This window comes from Diplotaxodon limnothrissa, linkage group LG16, assembly GCF_057381915.1.
Source record: "Diplotaxodon limnothrissa isolate DT_005_m linkage group LG16, D_limnothrissa_male_GT1.1, whole genome shotgun sequence".
Classification (NCBI taxonomy): Eukaryota; Metazoa; Chordata; class Actinopteri; order Cichliformes; family Cichlidae; genus Diplotaxodon; species Diplotaxodon limnothrissa.
Window position 1 is genome coordinate 7287691 of NC_140611.1, and position 18633 is coordinate 7306323.

The 18633-nt window shown below is 40.6% G+C and overlaps 1 protein-coding gene across 14 annotated transcripts in view; it reads left to right on the plus strand.

Moving 5' to 3' along the window:
* Positions 1 to 18633, plus strand: part of neb (nebulin) — a 63999-nt gene that overhangs the window by 12577 nt on the left and 32789 nt on the right. For 13 of the 14 annotated variants that reach the window (XM_085375014.1, XM_085375001.1, XM_085375004.1 and 10 more), the window contains 60 exons: positions 113 to 220; positions 333 to 431; positions 563 to 667; positions 839 to 946; positions 1038 to 1349; positions 1466 to 1672; positions 1772 to 1876; positions 1973 to 2080; positions 2167 to 2478; positions 2609 to 2815; positions 2896 to 3000; positions 3124 to 3231; positions 3323 to 3634; positions 3757 to 3963; positions 4067 to 4171; positions 4333 to 4440; positions 4534 to 4845; positions 4938 to 5144; positions 5252 to 5356; positions 5455 to 5562; positions 5656 to 5967; positions 6048 to 6254; positions 6976 to 7080; positions 7213 to 7320; positions 7420 to 7731; positions 7869 to 8072; positions 8206 to 8310; positions 8406 to 8513; positions 8712 to 9023; positions 9140 to 9343; positions 9488 to 9592; positions 9791 to 9898; positions 9980 to 10291; positions 10396 to 10599; positions 10733 to 10837; positions 10933 to 11040; positions 11234 to 11545; positions 11641 to 11844; positions 11943 to 12047; positions 12361 to 12468; positions 12573 to 12884; positions 12978 to 13181; positions 13282 to 13386; positions 13706 to 13813; positions 13905 to 14216; positions 14319 to 14522; positions 14695 to 14799; positions 14935 to 15042; positions 15161 to 15472; positions 15683 to 15886; positions 16019 to 16123; positions 16238 to 16345; positions 16447 to 16758; positions 17052 to 17156; positions 17245 to 17343; positions 17473 to 17574; positions 17690 to 17797; positions 17897 to 18208; positions 18306 to 18410; positions 18515 to 18619. In XM_085375014.1, coding sequence (XP_085231140.1) covers positions 113 to 220; positions 333 to 431; positions 563 to 667; positions 839 to 946; positions 1038 to 1349; positions 1466 to 1672; positions 1772 to 1876; positions 1973 to 2080; positions 2167 to 2478; positions 2609 to 2815; positions 2896 to 3000; positions 3124 to 3231; positions 3323 to 3634; positions 3757 to 3963; positions 4067 to 4171; positions 4333 to 4440; positions 4534 to 4845; positions 4938 to 5144; positions 5252 to 5356; positions 5455 to 5562; positions 5656 to 5967; positions 6048 to 6254; positions 6976 to 7080; positions 7213 to 7320; positions 7420 to 7731; positions 7869 to 8072; positions 8206 to 8310; positions 8406 to 8513; positions 8712 to 9023; positions 9140 to 9343; positions 9488 to 9592; positions 9791 to 9898; positions 9980 to 10291; positions 10396 to 10599; positions 10733 to 10837; positions 10933 to 11040; positions 11234 to 11545; positions 11641 to 11844; positions 11943 to 12047; positions 12361 to 12468; positions 12573 to 12884; positions 12978 to 13181; positions 13282 to 13386; positions 13706 to 13813; positions 13905 to 14216; positions 14319 to 14522; positions 14695 to 14799; positions 14935 to 15042; positions 15161 to 15472; positions 15683 to 15886; positions 16019 to 16123; positions 16238 to 16345; positions 16447 to 16758; positions 17052 to 17156; positions 17245 to 17343; positions 17473 to 17574; positions 17690 to 17797; positions 17897 to 18208; positions 18306 to 18410; positions 18515 to 18619 — 10431 coding nt within the window. The remainder of the gene's footprint in view (positions 1 to 112; positions 221 to 332; positions 432 to 562; positions 668 to 838; positions 947 to 1037; positions 1350 to 1465; positions 1673 to 1771; positions 1877 to 1972; positions 2081 to 2166; positions 2479 to 2608; positions 2816 to 2895; positions 3001 to 3123; positions 3232 to 3322; positions 3635 to 3756; positions 3964 to 4066; positions 4172 to 4332; positions 4441 to 4533; positions 4846 to 4937; positions 5145 to 5251; positions 5357 to 5454; positions 5563 to 5655; positions 5968 to 6047; positions 6255 to 6975; positions 7081 to 7212; positions 7321 to 7419; positions 7732 to 7868; positions 8073 to 8205; positions 8311 to 8405; positions 8514 to 8711; positions 9024 to 9139; positions 9344 to 9487; positions 9593 to 9790; positions 9899 to 9979; positions 10292 to 10395; positions 10600 to 10732; positions 10838 to 10932; positions 11041 to 11233; positions 11546 to 11640; positions 11845 to 11942; positions 12048 to 12360; positions 12469 to 12572; positions 12885 to 12977; positions 13182 to 13281; positions 13387 to 13705; positions 13814 to 13904; positions 14217 to 14318; positions 14523 to 14694; positions 14800 to 14934; positions 15043 to 15160; positions 15473 to 15682; positions 15887 to 16018; positions 16124 to 16237; positions 16346 to 16446; positions 16759 to 17051; positions 17157 to 17244; positions 17344 to 17472; positions 17575 to 17689; positions 17798 to 17896; positions 18209 to 18305; positions 18411 to 18514; positions 18620 to 18633) is intronic. The other variant, XM_085375013.1, reaches the window with a different exon arrangement.

Sequence of the window (18633 nt, forward strand, 5' to 3'; positions counted from 1 at the left end):
GCTAAAGTTCTGCTTTTTTCATCATAATATGAAAACATGTCCTGATGTGCTATTGTGGGCTTAAATATTCATCAACATTTGTTTTGGTTTTGTGTGTTTCTCTGCACCAAAGAATGAGTATAAGGCTGACTACAACAGCTACACCAAAGGTACTCCATGGGTCCCATATGGCTCATTGGAAGTGGAAAAGGCTAAGAAAGCTGCAGAGATCCTCAATGAGGTATGTGTGCAACATGGCTTCTTTACATCTGCTCTCATGGTAATAACAAAATGCATATTTCAGAGCTGATAGGTCATTAAAATAATAATATTTATTTACTCTTTTCCTTCAGAAAAAATACAGAACACACCCAGACAAGATCCCATTCACATCTATCGACGACCACCCCATCATGATGCAGGCCAAAGTCAACCAGCTTCAGAGGAGCGATGTGAGTCAAGTGTCACTGTTCATACTGGAGAACGAATTCCTTCTGCATTTTTCCAAGATCCCTTTTAGGAAGATTCTTGTTTGCTCTTACTTTCTTTTAATTTCTGCTCTGTTACATTTATTCTTTTATAGCTGTTCTACAAGCGAGGTCTAGAGGAGATCCATCAGAAGTACTCTCTGCCCCCGGATGTCCCAGAGTTCCTTCAGGCCAAGTGCAATGCCTACAACATCAGCAAGGTGACGAATGCACATAAAAAAAGCAAAATAAATAAAATATTTTTTCAACTCACTTTTAAAACTTATATAACTGTATATCGCCACAGTATGTGTGTGCATCTGTTCATGTTTGCGTAAAGCTATAATGGATACATGCCTTAAACATTGCTTATATGTTTTATGTGATTTCAGAATTACTACAAGTTTGCTTGGCAGGAGCTGATTGCTAAGGGTTATGACCTGAAGCCTGATGCCATCCCTATTGTTGCTGCCAAAGCTGCCAGACATGCTGCCAGTGATGTAAGTTTTCTGAAAGACCAAATTTGCTGCACTTTTTAAATAATTGTTACATATAAAAAACTAGAGAAGCTCCATGTGCTTTAACTCCTAGGTCCAGTACAAAAAGGCTTATGAGAAGGCGAGAGGCCACCATGTTGGCTTCCGCAGCCTCCAGGACGATCCTCTGCTGGTTCACTACATGGAGGTGGCCAGAATGCAGAGTGACAAGAACTACAAGAAGGACTACCACAAGGCCAAGCTGAAGTATCACACCCCAGTGGACATGCTCAGTGTGGTTCAGGCTAAACATGCTTCAGCAGTGCAGACCTACATTGGCTACAAGCAGCACCACCATAAATACTTTCTTCTCCCTGATGCTATGGGTCTGCAACTTGCTCGCACCATGAACTACAATTCCAGCGATGTATGTTATTAACAATGCTTGTGACTTAATAGCAATATAAACCGTATGGACTCTCTAAAAATGGTATTTGGTCTGACAATAGTTTCTTGTTTTCTGGGTTTTTTTCTATTTCTCAGCACAACTACAAGATGGATTATGAGACCTCGGTCAAGGGTATTGGCTGGGTTCCAATTGGTTCTCTGGAGGTTGAAAAAGCCAAAACGGCAGCAGCAGCTCTGAATGAGAAAAAGTACAGACAGCACCCTCAAACCATCAAGTTCACCAGTGCTACTGACTCCATGAGCATGGAGCTGGCTAAGACCAATGCTAAGATCATGAATGTGGTGAGAAGGACAAAACAAAATAATGACTTATGCTACATATCTAAAATTTAGTCCTTTTCAGAGAAGAAATAAATTCTTGCCTTCACTGTAATTACACAGAAAGAGTACAAAGCCAGCGGAGAGAAGTTCATGCACACTTACAATCTCCCTCCTGATGCCCCCCAATTTCTGCAAGCCAGATACAATGCTGCCAACATCAGCCAGGTTAGCTGCAGATTGATTTAAGCACATATGAAACATACAAAGAAATTTAATTGTGAATGTTTTTGTAACAATATCGCTGATTATCTTTTTGTTTAGAATTATTACACTTATTCTCACCGCCAAGATCTGCTCAAAGGACATCACATGAAAGAGGATTCCATTCCCATCGTAGCAGCCAAAACTTCAAGAAACATTGCCAGCAATGTAAGCTGGAATTATGCTTTTCATAATAATTTTTAAATGTTAATGCATTTAATAATATTACTTATATTGCATTTTATTTAATACAGTACAAGTATAAGCTGGCCTATGAGAAAGAAAAGGGCCACCACGTTGGCTTCCGCAGCCTCCAGGATGATCCTCTGCTGGTTCACTATATGCAAGTGGCAAAGATGCAGAGTGACAAGAACTACAAGAAGGACTACCACAAGGCCAAGCTGAAGTATCACACCCCAGTGGATATGCTCAGTGTGGCTCATGCCAAGCAGGCTTCTGCTGTTCAGACAATGGCTGGATACAAGAAGATCCCCCACAGCTTCTTGCTTCTTCCTGACAACATGCACCTGCGGCTGTGTCGCAACATGATGGAGATTCAGAGTGACGTGTGTATTCTTTTCATCTTATTATCTTTATATATTGGTCTCATCCTGGAACAACATATATAGCATTACATATATGTATATATTTGATTATGACCTTTGATTAATTTAGATTTTCTCTAAATACCCACAGAATGTCTACAAGTCAGATTACAACAGCTACTCTAAAGGTATAGGATGGGTCCCTATTGGTTCTCTGGATGTTGAAAAAGCCAAAACCGCTAAAGCTGCACTGGATGAAAGAAATTACCGCCAGCACCCCAGTAATTTCAAATATACAAGCAAGACCGATGCCATGAACATGACTCTGGCTATGGCCAACACTAAACAGATGGACATCGTAAGAATCCCTTTTCTTAACAGAAGATACTTATGTAGAGATTCTTTAAACATTCACTGTTGTTTCTTTTTTCTGACTAGACTACATACAAAGCTTCTGGAGAGAAGTTCATGCACACCTACCATCTGCCATCTGACTGCCCCGAGTTTCTCCAGGCTAAGTTTAATGCCCAGACTATTAGCGAGGTTAGAGCACAAATTATTTAACTGAATATGCAAGTTGAAGCAATAGCAATTTCCTGAGGTTCAAGGTGTATATGAGCATAGTTGTGCAAAAAGTTGTTGTAACACTTTGCTGTTTATTTGCAGAGTCATTACAGGCACAAGTGGGTGGAAGACATTGCCAAGGGATATGACATGAAGCCTGATGCTATTCCCATCCTGCATGCCAAGCACGGCAGGCATATTGCCAGCAATGTATGTAATAAATGCATGTAATAAATTTAACTAAATTTAACTGTAAAAAAGAAAGAATCAACACATCACTTTTTCTTTTTTTTTTCTTTAGGTCCAGTACAAAAAAGATTATGAGAAGGCGAGAGGTCACCATGTTGGCTTCCGCAGCCTCCAGGACGATCCTCTGCTGGTTCACTACATGGAGTTGGCAAAGATGCAGAGTGACAAGAACTACAAGAAGGACTACCACAAGGCCAAGCTGAAGTATCATACCCCAGTGGACATGCTCAGTGTGGCTCATGCCAAGCAGGCTTCTGCTGTTCAGACAATGGCTGGATACAAGAAGATCCCTCACAGCTACTTGCTTCTCCCTGACAACATGCACCTGCGGCTGTGTCGAACCATGAACCTCCAGTCAAGTGATGTAAGTAGCAAAGATAGTCATATGTATGCCATTTTAAAAAAATAATAAAAACCAGATTTGAACTACAAAAGATCATTTATCTTTACTTTGGAACTAATTTGCGTCATGACTTTTTTTTCCAGAATGATTACAAATCTGACTGGAATAACTTTGTCAAAGGCACTGGATGGGTCCCTATTGGCTCGCTTGCTGTTGAAACTGCCAAGGTTGGCGGTCAGATTCAGAGTGAAAATAAGTACCGCACTCATCCATCAAATTTCAAGTTTAGCAAACTGATGGACTCCATGGACTTGGCTTTGGCTAGTGCCAACAACCAGATCATGAACAAGGTGCAGTATTTTCAGATGTGTTGTATAGGGTCTCAAAATAGAGATAGTCTTGTTTGTGATAAAAATTGTGATTGACCCCTTTCGCTGATTTCTTGACCTACAGAAAGCATACACCGCAGCCTGGGAGAAGGACAAAGTGACCACCCATGTCATGCCAGACGCTCCTGAGATTCTGCTGGCGAAGGCTAATGCTCTGAACATGAGCAATGTAAGGCATTACAAATTATATTTATTATTATTTATTCAATTATTTATATGATTTAACATCTATATCTTATCTAACCATTATGCTGTAAGCCATGGCTATATAATATATGTATGATCCTTAACTGTAGCGTGACCTTTCTGTCATTGTATATGTTTTCACAGAAACTTTACAAAGCTGGTGTTGTGGAGATGGCTAATAAAGGCTACAACCTCAAAGCAGATGCTATCCCCATTCTGGCTGCCAAGGCTGGCACCACCATTGCCAGCAACGTAAGTAGACAATAAAGCAAATCTAGCAAGTTAAGGAGTTTATTTCCTACAGCCCATTACAGATGCTGACCAAGTGCACATTTATTGTTACAGTACAAGTACAAATTGGCTTATGAGAAGGCGAGAGGCCACCATGTTGGCTTCCGCAGCCTCCAGGATGATCCTCTGCTGGTTCACTACATGCAAGTGGCAAAGATGCAGAGTGACAAGAACTACAAGAAGGACTACCACAAGGCCAAGCTGAAGTATCACACCCCAGTGGACATGCTCAGTGTGGTCCATGCCAAGCAGGCTTCTGCTGCTCAGACTATGACTGGATACAGACACATTCAGCACACTAATGCTCTCCTGCCTGATGCCATAAACCTGGAACTTGCTCGTAACATGCAGTTTATTGCCAGTGATGTATGTATAACAATTTGAATAGATAACAATTTTACACAGTTACTGCCCTTATTGTGCATAGCTGTGAAAAAACAATTGTGTATTCCCCTCAGAACCAGTACAAGAGTGAGTATGAGCACTACATCAAAGGAATAGGATGGGTCCCTATTGGATCACTTTCAGTTGAGACTGCTAAAGTTGGCGGTCAAATTCTTAGTGAAAAGAAATACCGCACTCATCCATCCAACCTCAAGTACAGCAAGCTGATGGACTCCATGGACTTGACTCTGGCTACTGCCAACAATCAGATCATGAACAAGGTGAAATCTTTTAACTTTAATTGGAGAACAAAGCCACACAATATTGTCAAAAACATTGTTCAGAACTGACACTATTATTTGATTTTTCTAATGATTTTTTCTTGCAGAAAGCATACACTGCTGCATGGGAAAAGGACAAACTGACTGTTCATATTATGCCAGATGCTCCTGAGATTCTCCTTGCAAAGGCTAATGCCCTCAATATGAGCAATGTAAGGGGAATCCGTCAAATTAATAAACCTGCTGAGTCTTGTTATTTATTAGGCTGTTAATAATGCAAATCACTTACCTTAGTCATATGTAATTTCAGAAACTTTACAAAGCTGGTGTTGTGGAGATGGCTAATAAAGGCTACAACCTCAAAGCAGATGCTATCCCCATTCTGGCTGCCAAGGCTGGCACCACCATTGCCAGCAACGTAAGTAGAAAATAAAGTAAATGTAGCAAGTCAAGGGGTTTATTTCCTACAGCCCATCACACATGCTGACCAAGTGTGTATTTATTATTACAGTACAAGTACAAATTGGCTTATGAGAAGGCGAGAGGCCACCATGTTGGCTTCCGCAGCCTCCAGGACGATCCTCTGCTGGTTCACTACATGGAGTTGGCAAAGATGCAGAGTGACAAGAACTACAAGAAGGACTACCACAAGGCCAAGCTGAAGTATCACTCCCCAGTGGACATGCTCAGTGTGGTCCATGCCAAGCAGGCTTCTGCTGCTCAGACTATGACTGGATACAGACACATTCAGCACACTAATGCTCTCCTGCCTGATGCCATGAACCTGGAACTTGCTCGTAACATGCAGTTTATTGCCAGTGATGTATGTGTAAAAGTTTGAACAGATAACAATTTTACACAATTGCTACCACTGTGAAATAAACATTTGTGTATTCCCCGCAGAACCAGTACAAGAGTGAGTATGAGCACTACATCAAAGGAATAGGATGGGTCCCTATTGGATCGCTGGATGTTGAGAAAGTAAAATCAGCAGGGAAGGCCCTCAATGAGAAACTGTATCGTCAGCCTCCTACCAACTTCAAATTCACCAAAGATATGCACTCTATGGACTTGACACTGGCCACTACCAACAACCAGATTATGGATAAGGTACAGAAGAGAATCTGTCATGAACAGTGTTGGGGAGTAACCGAATACATGTACCGCCGTTACGTATTTAAAATACAAAATATGAGTAACTGTATTCTGTTACAGTTACCGTTTAAAAAGGTGGTATTCAGAATACAGTTACTTTGTTGAAATGAATGGATTACACGGCAGTCTTTTCCTGTTTCATAAGACTATGAACTCTATATTTCTGGTAATTCCACGCCGGTGGAAACCCAAACAAAACACGCATTAAGAGCCTCTAATGCCCGTGTCTCAATCTCGCGGCACATGTTACCATTTACTACGGTTCGGAGCCGCGGACCTGTTTTATATATGCGCGGAACAGTTTTCTATACAAGATCGCTGCAATAAGTGCAGCCTTACCTAATGTCCACCTACTGTTACTCATTTTATATCAAGATTTAAAAATCTAGTTGGTATTGGTATGGCGAGTAACCTTCAGTAATAGTAACACAGCAATAGTTCATTCATGTAGTTGTAAAAAGCATGATAATATATTAAGTAATCCAAAGTAATCAGAATACTTTACTCTCATTGAGTAACGTAACGGAATACGTTACAAAATACATTTTGGGGCATGTAATCTGTAATCTGTAGTTACATTTTAAAAGTAACCTTCCCAACACTGGTCATGAATATAACTGAAAAGTACTTTCTCTTTACTTTATGTGAAGCCGATAATTACATTTTGCTTCTTTAGCAATCCTACATCAAAGCCTGGGAAAAAGACAAGACTTCAATCCATGTCATGCCTGATGCAATGGACATTGTTCTGGCACGGGAAAACAGGAAGAACTACAGTGAGGTATCGTATAATATGCAGTTTCCTGTCTGTAATGATATGGATGACAGTTAGGGAAACAATTACACTAATACTATTAGCATGTCCATTTGAAGGTAGACATGGTTTCCTTGTTGACATTATTTTTTGCTATAGAAACTGTACAAGTTGGATCATGAACTATCCAAGAAGAAGGGCCATAATCTTCGTAGCGATGCCATTGCCGTCCAAGCTGCTAAAGCTTCCACTACAATTGCTAGTGATGTAAGTGTCAGTTTATATTCTCTTTGCTGTATTGCTTTATGTGAACATTTATTCTAATATGCTGTTTGGTGACTAAACGTCACACTATTGCTTTTTTAGTACAAGTACAAGACAGGATACCGTAAGCAAGTGGGTCACCACATCGGTGCTCGCAGCATCCAGGATGACCCTCTGCTCATGCTGGCTCTGAATTCAGCCAAGATTGCCAGTGATGCTCTGTACAAGAAGGACTTCAACAAGTCCAAGACCAAGTTCCACCTGCCAGTGGACATGATGGCCTTTGAACTGGCCAAGAAGAACCAGATTCAAGTCAACCATTTCAACTACATCACCCGACTGCACAACTGGACATGCCTGCCAGACTCCAATGATGTGGTCCAGGCCAGACATGCGTATAACATACAAAGTGATGTGAGTATATTTTAATAATTTATATTATGAAAATATTATTATATTGCAGGACTCGTGTTTTTTTACTATATATCGTTTTTGTTGTCCACCAGATTCAATCATTGCAAATCATTCTTGGTTTTTGTTTTTTCTTCCAGGCTGTGTACAAGGAGGATCTGAAGATGCTGCAGGGTATTGGTTGGGTGCCAGTAGGTTCATTAGATGTTGAGAAGGTGAAGAAAGCTGGTGAGATCCTGAGTGAGAGAAAGTATCGTCAGCAACCGAGCAACTACAAGTTTAAAATATCCACTGAAGACATGCCCATAGCACTGGCTAAGGCCAATGCTCAGGTTATGAATAAGGTATGAAATCCCATTTAAAACCTCCATCAGCCATACTGGATGTTGTATGTAAATTAAGTTATTGTAAAATTCACACAGAGGTCACAATGTAAGTACTTTTTGTCTTTTTTTTTTTTCATTTTTGTTACTGCAGAAAGCATACATTGAAGCCTGGGAGAACGAGAAGACAAAGATCCATCTCATGCCCGATGCTATGGATGTCCTTCTGGCCAAAGCAAACAACGTTAACTACAGTGTGGTATGTAGGCATTTGTGGTGTAGAAAGACTCACATCACTTATGAATTTTAAATGTATATAACTTCCATCTGTTGGATCATTGTGTTTCCTTACAGAAAAAGTACAAGCAGGCATATGAAGACTCCAAGAAGAAGGGCTATGATCTGCGCAATGATGCCATTTCCGTCATTGCGGCGAGAGCTTCCAGGGACATTGCCAGTGATGTGTGTCTTTAATCTGAATTATTTACATAAAAAAATATACTAATTGTATCATAATAATAGTGCAAATATATTAGTTTTGATATTGATTTATAGGGCTTATTAATGCATACATGAATTTTTTTAAATAATAAAACCCATTGTACAGCATGTATAAAACTGTTTAAAGGCAGTGATGATATTATTTTATTTTTCATCCAGTACAAGTACAAGACAGGATACCGTAAACAGGTCGGTCACCACATCGGTGCTCGCAGCATCCAGGACGACCCTCTGCTCATGCTGGCTCTGAACTCAGCCAAGATTGCCAGTGATGCTCTGTACAAGAAGGACTTCAACAAGTCCAAGACCAAGTTCCACCTGCCAGTGGACATGCTCAATCTGGAACTGGCCAAGAAATGCCAGATCCAAGTCAACGACTTCAACTACAGAACTCACCTGCACCAGTGGACGTGCCTGCCAGACTCCAATGATGTGGTCCAGGCCAGACATGCATATGACCTGCAGAGTGATGTGTGTATATATTTATAATTTATATATATATACAGTTTCTATATTCTATATTTCTACATATAGTTTTTTGTATATCTGCCAACTTTTGCCACAACACTTTCTTTCTTTTTTTCTAGGCTGTGTACAAGGAGGATCTGAAGATTTTGCAGGGTATTGGTTGGGTGCCAATAGGTTCATTAGATGTTGAGAAGGTGAAGAAAGCTGGTGAGATCCTGAGTGAGAGAAAGTATCGTCAGCACCCGAGCAAATATGGTTTTAAAATATCCACTGAAGACATGCCCATAGTACTGGCTAAGGCCAATGCTCAGGTTATGAACAAGGTAAAAATTCAATAACACTCAAAATGCAGCAAAGTATAACTAATACAGAATGACTCTGGTGAAGTACTAATGCTGACATGGTAAAGAAATGATTCTGTGCACAGCTTCATGGTTGATAGTGTTTACATTTTTCCATGATTACAGAAAGCATACATTGAAGCCTGGGAGAACGTGAAGACAAAGATCCATGTCATGCCCGATGCTATGGATGTCCTTCTGGCTAAAGCAAACAATGTTAACTACAGTGTGGTATGTAGGAAATTAAAACGTTTTACTGTTTAAGCAATTTAAACATTTGTTTTGAATAATTAATTCAGATCATTGAATTTATTGCATTAATATCTTGATAAGATGTCAAGGCAGGTATTTAAGTATTCATGATTCTGAACACTATTATTTTTTGTTTTTATTACATGTTTAAAATCTGTTTTTTGTGATCATGAACAGAAAAAGTACAAGCAGGCATATGAAGATTCCAAGAAGAAGGGCTACGATATGCGAAATGACGCCATATCCATCATTGCAGCCAGAGCTTCCAGGGACATTGCCAGTGATGTAAGCTCACTGGATCTGAACAATGATAAACTTTTATATTTAAATATCAGACCCCGCTAACTCCAATCATTATTTTCACAGTACAAGTACAAGACAGGATACCGTAAACAGGTCGGTCACCACATCGGTGCTCGCAGCATCCAGGACGACCCTCTGCTCATGCTGGCTCTGAACTCAGCCAAGATTGCCAGTGATGCTCTGTACAAGAAGGACTTCAACAAGTCCAAGACCAGGTTCCACCTGCCAGTGGACATGCTCAATCTGGAACTGGCCAAGAAATGCCAGATCCAAGTCAACGACTTCAACTACAGAACTCACCTGCACCAGTGGACGTGCCTGCCAGACTCCAATGATGTGGTCCAGGCCAGACATGCATATGACCTGCAGAGTGATGTGAGTCTTTGAATTTCAGTGGTGTAAAATAATCATGTTAATTAATAAATATATTTTCCAGTTTTAGAATATTTTTAATCATAATAAATCCTTTTTTCCTCAAGGCTGTGTACAAGGAGGATCTGAAGATTTTGCAGGGTATTGGTTGGGTGCCAATAGGTTCATTAGATGTTGAGAAGGTGAAGAAAGCTGGTGAGATCCTGAGTGAGAGAAAGTATCGTCAGCACCCGAGCAACTACAAGTTTAAAATATCCACTGAAGACATGCCCATAGTACTGGCTAAGGCCAATGCTCAGGTTATGAACAAGGTATGAAATCCCATTTGAAATCTACGTCAGCCATACTGGATGTTGTATTTAAATTAAGTTATTATAAAATGTATATATACATTTACAAGTAGTAATGTAAACAGTTGCTCATTATCTGTTTTTGTTACTGCAGAAAGCATACATTGAAGCTTGGGAGAACGAGAAGACAAAGATCCATCTCATGCCCGATGCTATGGATGTCCTTCTGGCCAAAGCAAACAACGTTAACTACAGTGTGGTATGTAGGCATTTGTGGTGTAGAAAGACTCACATCACTTATGAATTTTAAATGTATATAACTTCCATCTGTTGGATCATTGTGTTTCCTTACAGAAAAAGTACAAGCAGGCATATGAAGACTCCAAGAAGAAGGGCTATGATCTGCGCAATGATGCCATTTCCGTCATTGCGGCGAGAGCTTCCAGGGACATTGCCAGTGATGTGTGTCTTTAATCTGAATTATTTACATAAGAATAAATAATAGTGCGATATAGGTATAATAGATTTGATACGGCACTGTAAAGGGCTTGGTAATATGTAAATGTATAAGAAAATAATAATCAATAAAATTCATCATACACAATGTATAAAACTGTTCAAAGACATTGATGATAATATTTTATTTTTCATCCAGTACAAGTACAAGACAGGATACCGTAAGCAGGTCGGTCACCACATCGGTGCTCGCAGCATCCAGGACGACCCCCTCGTCATGCTGGCTCTGAACTCAGCCAAGATTGCCAGCGATGCTCTGTACAAGAAGGACTTCAACAAGTCCAAGACCAAGTTCCACCTGCCAGTGGACATGCTCAATCTGGAACTGGCCAAGAAATGCCAGATCCAAGTCAACGACTTCAACTACAGAACTCACCTGCACCAGTGGACGTGCCTGCCAGACTCCAATGATGTGGTCCAGGCCAGACATGCATATGACCTGCAGAGTGATGTAATAGTTGTTTTCATGATTCTTTTTATTGCTTTTTAATTCTGTGTTTGTGCTACTAAAAGTATATCACAAGGCTGTTCTGCCGTGTATGTCAGGCTGTCTACAAAGCTGACCTGAAGTGGCTCCAGGGCCTGGGTTGGGTCCCCATTGGCTCGCTTGATGTGGAGAAAGCTAAGAAGGCTGCAGAAGTTTTGAGTGAAACGAAGTACCGCCAGCATCCCAGCAAAGTTCCATTTACCAGCCCAGTAGATGCCATGAATCTTGTGCTGGCAAAGAATAACGCCCTAACCATGAACAAGGTAGAATTCTTCATTAAAGACTTTCAAAGCCATTTCTATCTGGTTATCACTTTTGTCAGAATCATTAATTAACGCTGCATTATTTGTGTTTTTTCCAGCGCCTCTACACTGAAGCATGGGAGAAGGACAAGACCACGCTGCACATTAAACCTGACACTCCTGAGATCGTCCTCTCACAACAAAATGCAATAACCATGAGCAAAGTTAGTATCATTTCAGAGCATGATTTATTATGTCAACAAGAATACTTTCAAAATATTTTCAATATTTATAATAATTTCAAAAAAATGGAAAATACCTGTTAGGAGTTAAGTGTACTCATTAAGACATTAAGCTTCATTCAGAATGCTTTGGCTTGAGTTACTAGCACACTGATATTCTTACAGTAGACTTGGCGAATATGATCCCTTAAGCAAACCTTATCACTTTATAATTAGGTGCCAAAACTAGAACATTGAAAGTTAAAGTAAAGGTTGAAGTTTAGTTAAAAAAATGTGCATATGTCTTATTTTGCAGAAACTATACAGACAAGGATATGAAGAAACTATCAAGAAAGGCTATTTCCTCCCTGTGGATGCAATCTCTGTAAAGGCTGCTAAGGCCTCCAGGGAAATCATCAGTGACGTAAGTGGTCATACTGTACCAAGTGTCTGTTTACTGACACTTTAACATAATTTAAGCATCGTTCTACTTGTAACATAAATTTTTTTTCGGCTAATTTTATCCAGTACAAGTACAAGACAGGATACCGTAAGCAAGTTGGTCACCACATCGGCGCTCGCAGCATCCACGACGACCCCCTTGTCATGCTGGCTCTGAACTCAGCCAAGATTGCCAGTGATGCTCTGTACAAGAAGGACTTCAACAAGTCCAAGACCAAGTTCCACCTGCCAGTGGACATGCTCAATCTGGAACTGGCCAAGAAATGCCAGATCCAAGTCAACGATTTCAACTACAGAACTCACCTGCACAACTGGACGTGCCTGCCAGACTCCAATGATGTGGTTCAGGCCAGAAAGGCCTACGATCTCCAGAGTGACGTAAGTCCTTTTGCGGGATACTCAGTGAACCATGCTGCTGATTTTGTCACTATTCTTGTGTTCTGATGTTCGAATTCATGTATACTTTTCTAGGCTGTATACAAAGCTGACTTGGATGAGGTTGTTGGTGTTGGATGGATCCCCATTGGATCACTGGACGTGCTGAAGGCCAAGAACGCTGCAAAAATCCTCAGCGACCGCCTCTATAAGCAGAGACCTGACACACTGAAATATAAGACAGACATGACCTCCATGCCTTTAGTCTTAGCCAAAACAAATGCTGATATCATGAACAAGGTAAAGTGTATTATGTTTGTAATTCCATTGATTTGCCTTCTGTTAAGTCCTCTTGTTTGCACTTTCTGTTTCATTCTGTCTTTTGTGTTTCCCACCACAGAGAACCTACGTTGCTGCTTGGGATGCTGAAAAGATTAAGGTCCATGTGCCCCCTGACACCCCTGAGCTGTTGCTTGCCAAAGCTAATGCTTACAACATCAGCCAGGTACTTTTTGTCTGCACAAATGATTAGGACAATAAAATCCAAGTAGATAAAATTGATTTTTTTAGGGGGTTTTTTTCTTCATGTGCAGATAAAAATATTCTCCTATGTCTCAATTTGTATTTTTGCATTTGAAATGATTCAATGATTATTATCAAATATAAATATGTGATTCTTGAAAAGTTTATAAAAAAAAAAACAAGAGTGGCATATTGAAGGGAATAGTAGTTTGTCCTCTGTGTACTTGCTAACATATGACTTGCTAAAATTAGCTTGAGAATTCCCAGATTAAATGTAACTATTTATTTTCTCTTTCCTTCAGAAAATATACAAGGAAGCCGTTGAGGATATTTTCAGAAAGGGCTATGACCTCAAGCCTGATGCTGTCTCTGTCGTTGCTGCCAAACATGGAAGAGAAATCATCAGCGATGTAGGTGACATTGTTTTTCCTTCTCTGTTATTGACTTTATTTGCTTAAATTTATTGTCTTAACTTTGATTTCCTTCCTGCTCGCCACACAGTATAAGTACAAGACGGGATACCGAAAACAGGTCGGTCACCACATTGGGGCTCTCAGTGTCCAGGACGACCCTCTAATCGTGTTGGCTTTGAATTCGGGCAAGATCGCCAGTGATGCTCTGTACAAGAAGGACTTCAACAAGTCCAAGACCAAGTTCCACCTGCCAGTGGACATGCTCAATCTGGAACTGGCCAAGAAATGCCAGATCCAAGTCAACGACTTCAACTACAGAACTCACCTGCACAACTGGACGTGCCTGCCAGACTCCAATGATGTGGTTCAGGCCAGAAAGGCTTATGACCTGCAGAGTGATGTGAGCACTTATCACTTTTTGCTGAATATTAGCTCCAGTCTCTGTCTTCTGTGGCTTATCTGTAGCTGTGACCTGTGGTTCTTCTTCTCCTTCGGCTTGCAGGCTGTGTATAAGGCTGACATGGAATGGATCAAGGGAATGGGATGGGTGCCAATTGGTTCAATTGATGTGGAGAAAGCCAAGAAAGCGGCAGAGATTCTGAGTGAGAGAAAGTATCGTCAGCATCCCAGCAACTTCAAGTTCACTGCTAATACAGCTGACATGCCATATGCCCTTGCTCAGGCCAATGCCCAGGTTATGGACAAGGTACAGATAGCACATCTTATCCATTATTGTTCTGTGGGAGCCAGGTCTTTAAAAGTAGTGCATCAAAAGTATATGAGGTTCTTGTTGTGTCACACCAATGACACTAACTTTTTATTTTGTAGGGCTTTGAGTCATTTTATGTATACTGAGTATATTAATCTGCTTTTTACAGAAAGCCTACATTGCTGCCTGGGAGAATGATAAGACCAACATTCATGTAATGCCTGACACCCCAGAGATCATCTTGGCCCAGCAGAATAAACTCAACACCAGTCTGGTAATACAGTCTCTTCTTGCATAGGTTTTACAACATGTTAGCATGGTACAAATGATTATGTTTTCATAGGTACTGCTCTTTGTATTACAGTGTATAGAACATGAGACCCTAAAAGCATTATTCTTTTATCTCCAGAAATTTTATCGTGAAGGCTATATGGAAATGATCAACAAAGGCTACTACCTTCCCAAGGATGCAATCTCTGTTATATCAGCCAAGGCTTCCAGAAACATCATCAGTGATGTAAGTTTATGTTTCCCACTTGCTCCAGTTTGTCTTTTTGTTGCTTCACCACAGTAAATGTAGGGTTATTTTTGAATTTATTTTGAAACTGATGCATTATTTCTATCCATATTTCCAGTACAAATACAAGGCTGGTTTCCGCAAGCAGTGTGGCCATCACATCGGTGCTCTCAGTGTGAAAGATGATCCACTAATTATGCTGGCCGCTAATGCAGGGAAGATTGCCAGCGACAATGTCTATAAGAAAGACTTTAACAAGACCAAGACCAAGTTCCACCTCCCAGTAGATATGCTCAATCTGGAACTGGCCAAGAAATGCCAGATCCAAGTCAACGACTTCAACTACAGAACTCACCTGCACAACTGGACGTGCCTGCCAGACTCCAATGATGTTGTGCAGGCTAGAAAAGTCTATGATTTGCAGAGTGATGTAAGTACATGCTATTGTTGTAGAAAGCACTTTTTGGATTTTAATCGATTGTTCAATTATTTTCAGAACATTTAAGCCTCTATCTGTCTCTAACTGATTAAATAGACCTTTTTACATCCATTTTGAGTCATCCCACAGTTTGTCAAATTCAAACCATACATGAACAAATTCTGTATTTAATTAGGTTCAAACTGATTTTTGTGTTTGTAGGCTGTGTACAAAGCTGATCTGGAGTGGCTCAGGGGATGCGGCTGGTCACCTCAGGACTGTATAGATGTCGTCAAAGTGAAGCATGCCCAGACTGTCCTCAATGAAAGGCTCTACCGCCAACACCCAAGTACGGTCAAGTTCACCAGTGTCGCTGACCTCCCAGCTATTGTCTTGTCCAAGCAAAATGCTGAAAACCTCAGTGATGTGAGTAACATCTTTCTGTAGTTTCTTGGATTTTTTTTTAAATTGTGAAACCCAAATATTTGATAAAAATATCTATTCAAGTGGATAAGATGAAGCAGTTAATGTTTTTTTTTTTTTTTTTATCTCTGACAGAGAAAATATAGGGAAGTCTGGGATAAAGACAAGCTCACCATTCATGTGCCACCCGACACCCCCACCTTTGAACTCGCCAAGGCCAACGCTGTTAATATCAGCAATGTACGTTTGTGTTTACTTTACCAGTGTTTACTTTTTAACTTGTCTGTGCAGACGCACAATTTTTGTTGATTTATTTGTTGATTTTTTAAAAACTTTATTTCTTGTTCTGTGCAGAAATTGTACACAAAGGCATGGGATGACCAGAAAGCAGGAGCCTACCATATCAAGGAGGATGCTATCTCTGTGCTAAAGGCTAAAGCTTCCAGAGATATTATCAGTGATGTAAGTTAAAAAAACAAAACAAAATTAACATTAAGAAATGATCTACTTGCTGACTACGTCTAGTCCTACTTGCATTAACCTTTAATTTCTGCTCCCTTTAGTACAAGTACAAGACGGGATACCGAAAACAGGTCGGTCACCACATTGGGGCTCTCAGTGTCCAGGACGACCCTCTAATCGTGCTGGCTCTGAACTCAGGCAAGATCGCCAGTGATGTTCTGTACAAGAAGGACTTCAACAAGTCCAAGACCAAGTTCCACCTGCCAGTGGACATGCTCAATCTGGAACTGGCCAAGAAATGCCAGATCCAAGTCAACGACTTCAACTACAGAACTCACCTGCACCAGTGGACGTGCCTGCCAGACTCCAATGATGTGGTTCAGGCCAGAAAGGCCTACGATCTCCAGAGTGATGTAAGTTTATAGTTGCACATGTGGGTAGTATTCTACCAATCAATAGTGTCAGTGTAGTCAGAAAGTAGAGAACAGATCATAAACATTTATTAAATGTAAATCCTTTTACTCGTTTTACTCATTCGGCAGCCAAATACACTTTTTACTGTTTTTACAGTGGATAAAATACATTACAGTTTTTCCTCTAATACTATTGTTTTCACTCTTCAGTCCAGTTCATCCAGTAACAATGTTTCAACTTTTGTCCTATAGTGTACAGTTGCATAAATTATCTGCCTGCTTTCTTTTCTCAGGCTGTTTACAAAGCTGATATGGAGTGGATACGTGGATGTGGATGGATACCACATGAGTCCGTAGAGGTGTTGAAGGTGAAGCATGCGCAGAAGATCCTGGCTGATGTAAGTTTGTACCTCACTAAGACTTAAAAACAAATAAAAAGTATGTGTATGCACACTGAATAGTTTCTTCCATTTCTTTCTTGTATAGAGAGGCTATCGGATCAAGTTGGATACACAGCAATTCATGGTTCCAGCTGACAGAATTGACTTAGTCCGTGCCAGGAATGCTGCTGAAGTCCTGAATGAGGTGGGGATGATTGCCTGTCATCAAAATGCTGCTTGGTTTTGACTTTTTGTTCTTAATGTGAACCGTGTGGCAAAATAGTGCTAGTGGCAAATTCCAGGTAGCTGAATTTTGATCTCCCACGTTGCTCAGGCTAAATATCGTGAGGCCTGGCACCAGGACAAGACCAAGTACTCATTGGTGGACACACCATCTCTTGCCACAGCCAGAGAAGTGGCGAAGAATGTTCACCCGGTAAGACTGATGGCATATATGATGCATTTTCTGCATATTTTAACTCAGCAAATTTCAGCCTTGTGCAGTTCCTGCTTTATTATTAGCAAAATAAGTGATACATTATCTTTTGTAGAAACTGTACACCAAAGAATGGGATAAGGTCAAAGCTACAGGATACTTCATGCCTCCAGATGCTGTACCAATCAAGCAGTGCATCCAGACAACTAAAGTGCAAAGCAAGGTAAGTAGTAGGATAAAATTTAATCAGGTTTGATTTAACTGACAACTTAATAATGTGGTAAAAATAAGTTCTTTCTTTTTTTTTTTGCCTGTCTTGTAGCATAAATACCTGGAGGGATACCGTAAGCAGGTCGGTCACCACATTGGTGCTCTCAGCGTCCAAGACGACCCTCTGCTCATGCTGGCTCTGAACTCAGCCAAGATCGCCAGCGATGCTCTGTACAAGAAGGACTTCAACAAGTCCAAGACCAAGTTCAACCTGCCAGTGGACATGCTGCAGTTTGAACTGGCTAAGAAATGCCAGATCCAAGTCAACGACGACAACTACAGAACTCGCCTGCACCAGTGGACGTGCATGCCAGACTCCAACGATGTTATCCAGGCTCGCAAAGCCTATGATCTGCAAAGCGATGTAAAGCACATTTGTAACTATTAATCATATTGACATAATAATCTGACAGAAACGTCTGTCTTGACTTCCTAACATGCATCTTGCTTTCGATCTCTAGCACGTCTATAAGTCAGATCTGGAATGGCTCCGAGGCTGTGGCTGGGTAGCAGCTGACTCTGTTGAACATGTGAAGGTCAAGAAGGCCCAGGAGATTCTCAATGATGTATGTTTACTGCATTACATGACATTCAGCCTCTTTTTCAGTTGGTTTTTTTAATCACATGTTGTGTCATTGTGTCTTGCCTCACTGCTCTGTTTTATTTACAGAGACTTTACAAGAAGACTGCCCAAGAAGGTTTTGGAAGATTCACCCTGGTTGTGGACCGGCCAGAGATAGTTTTGGCAAAGATTAATGCTGCCAACCTGAGTGATGTATGCAAAATCTA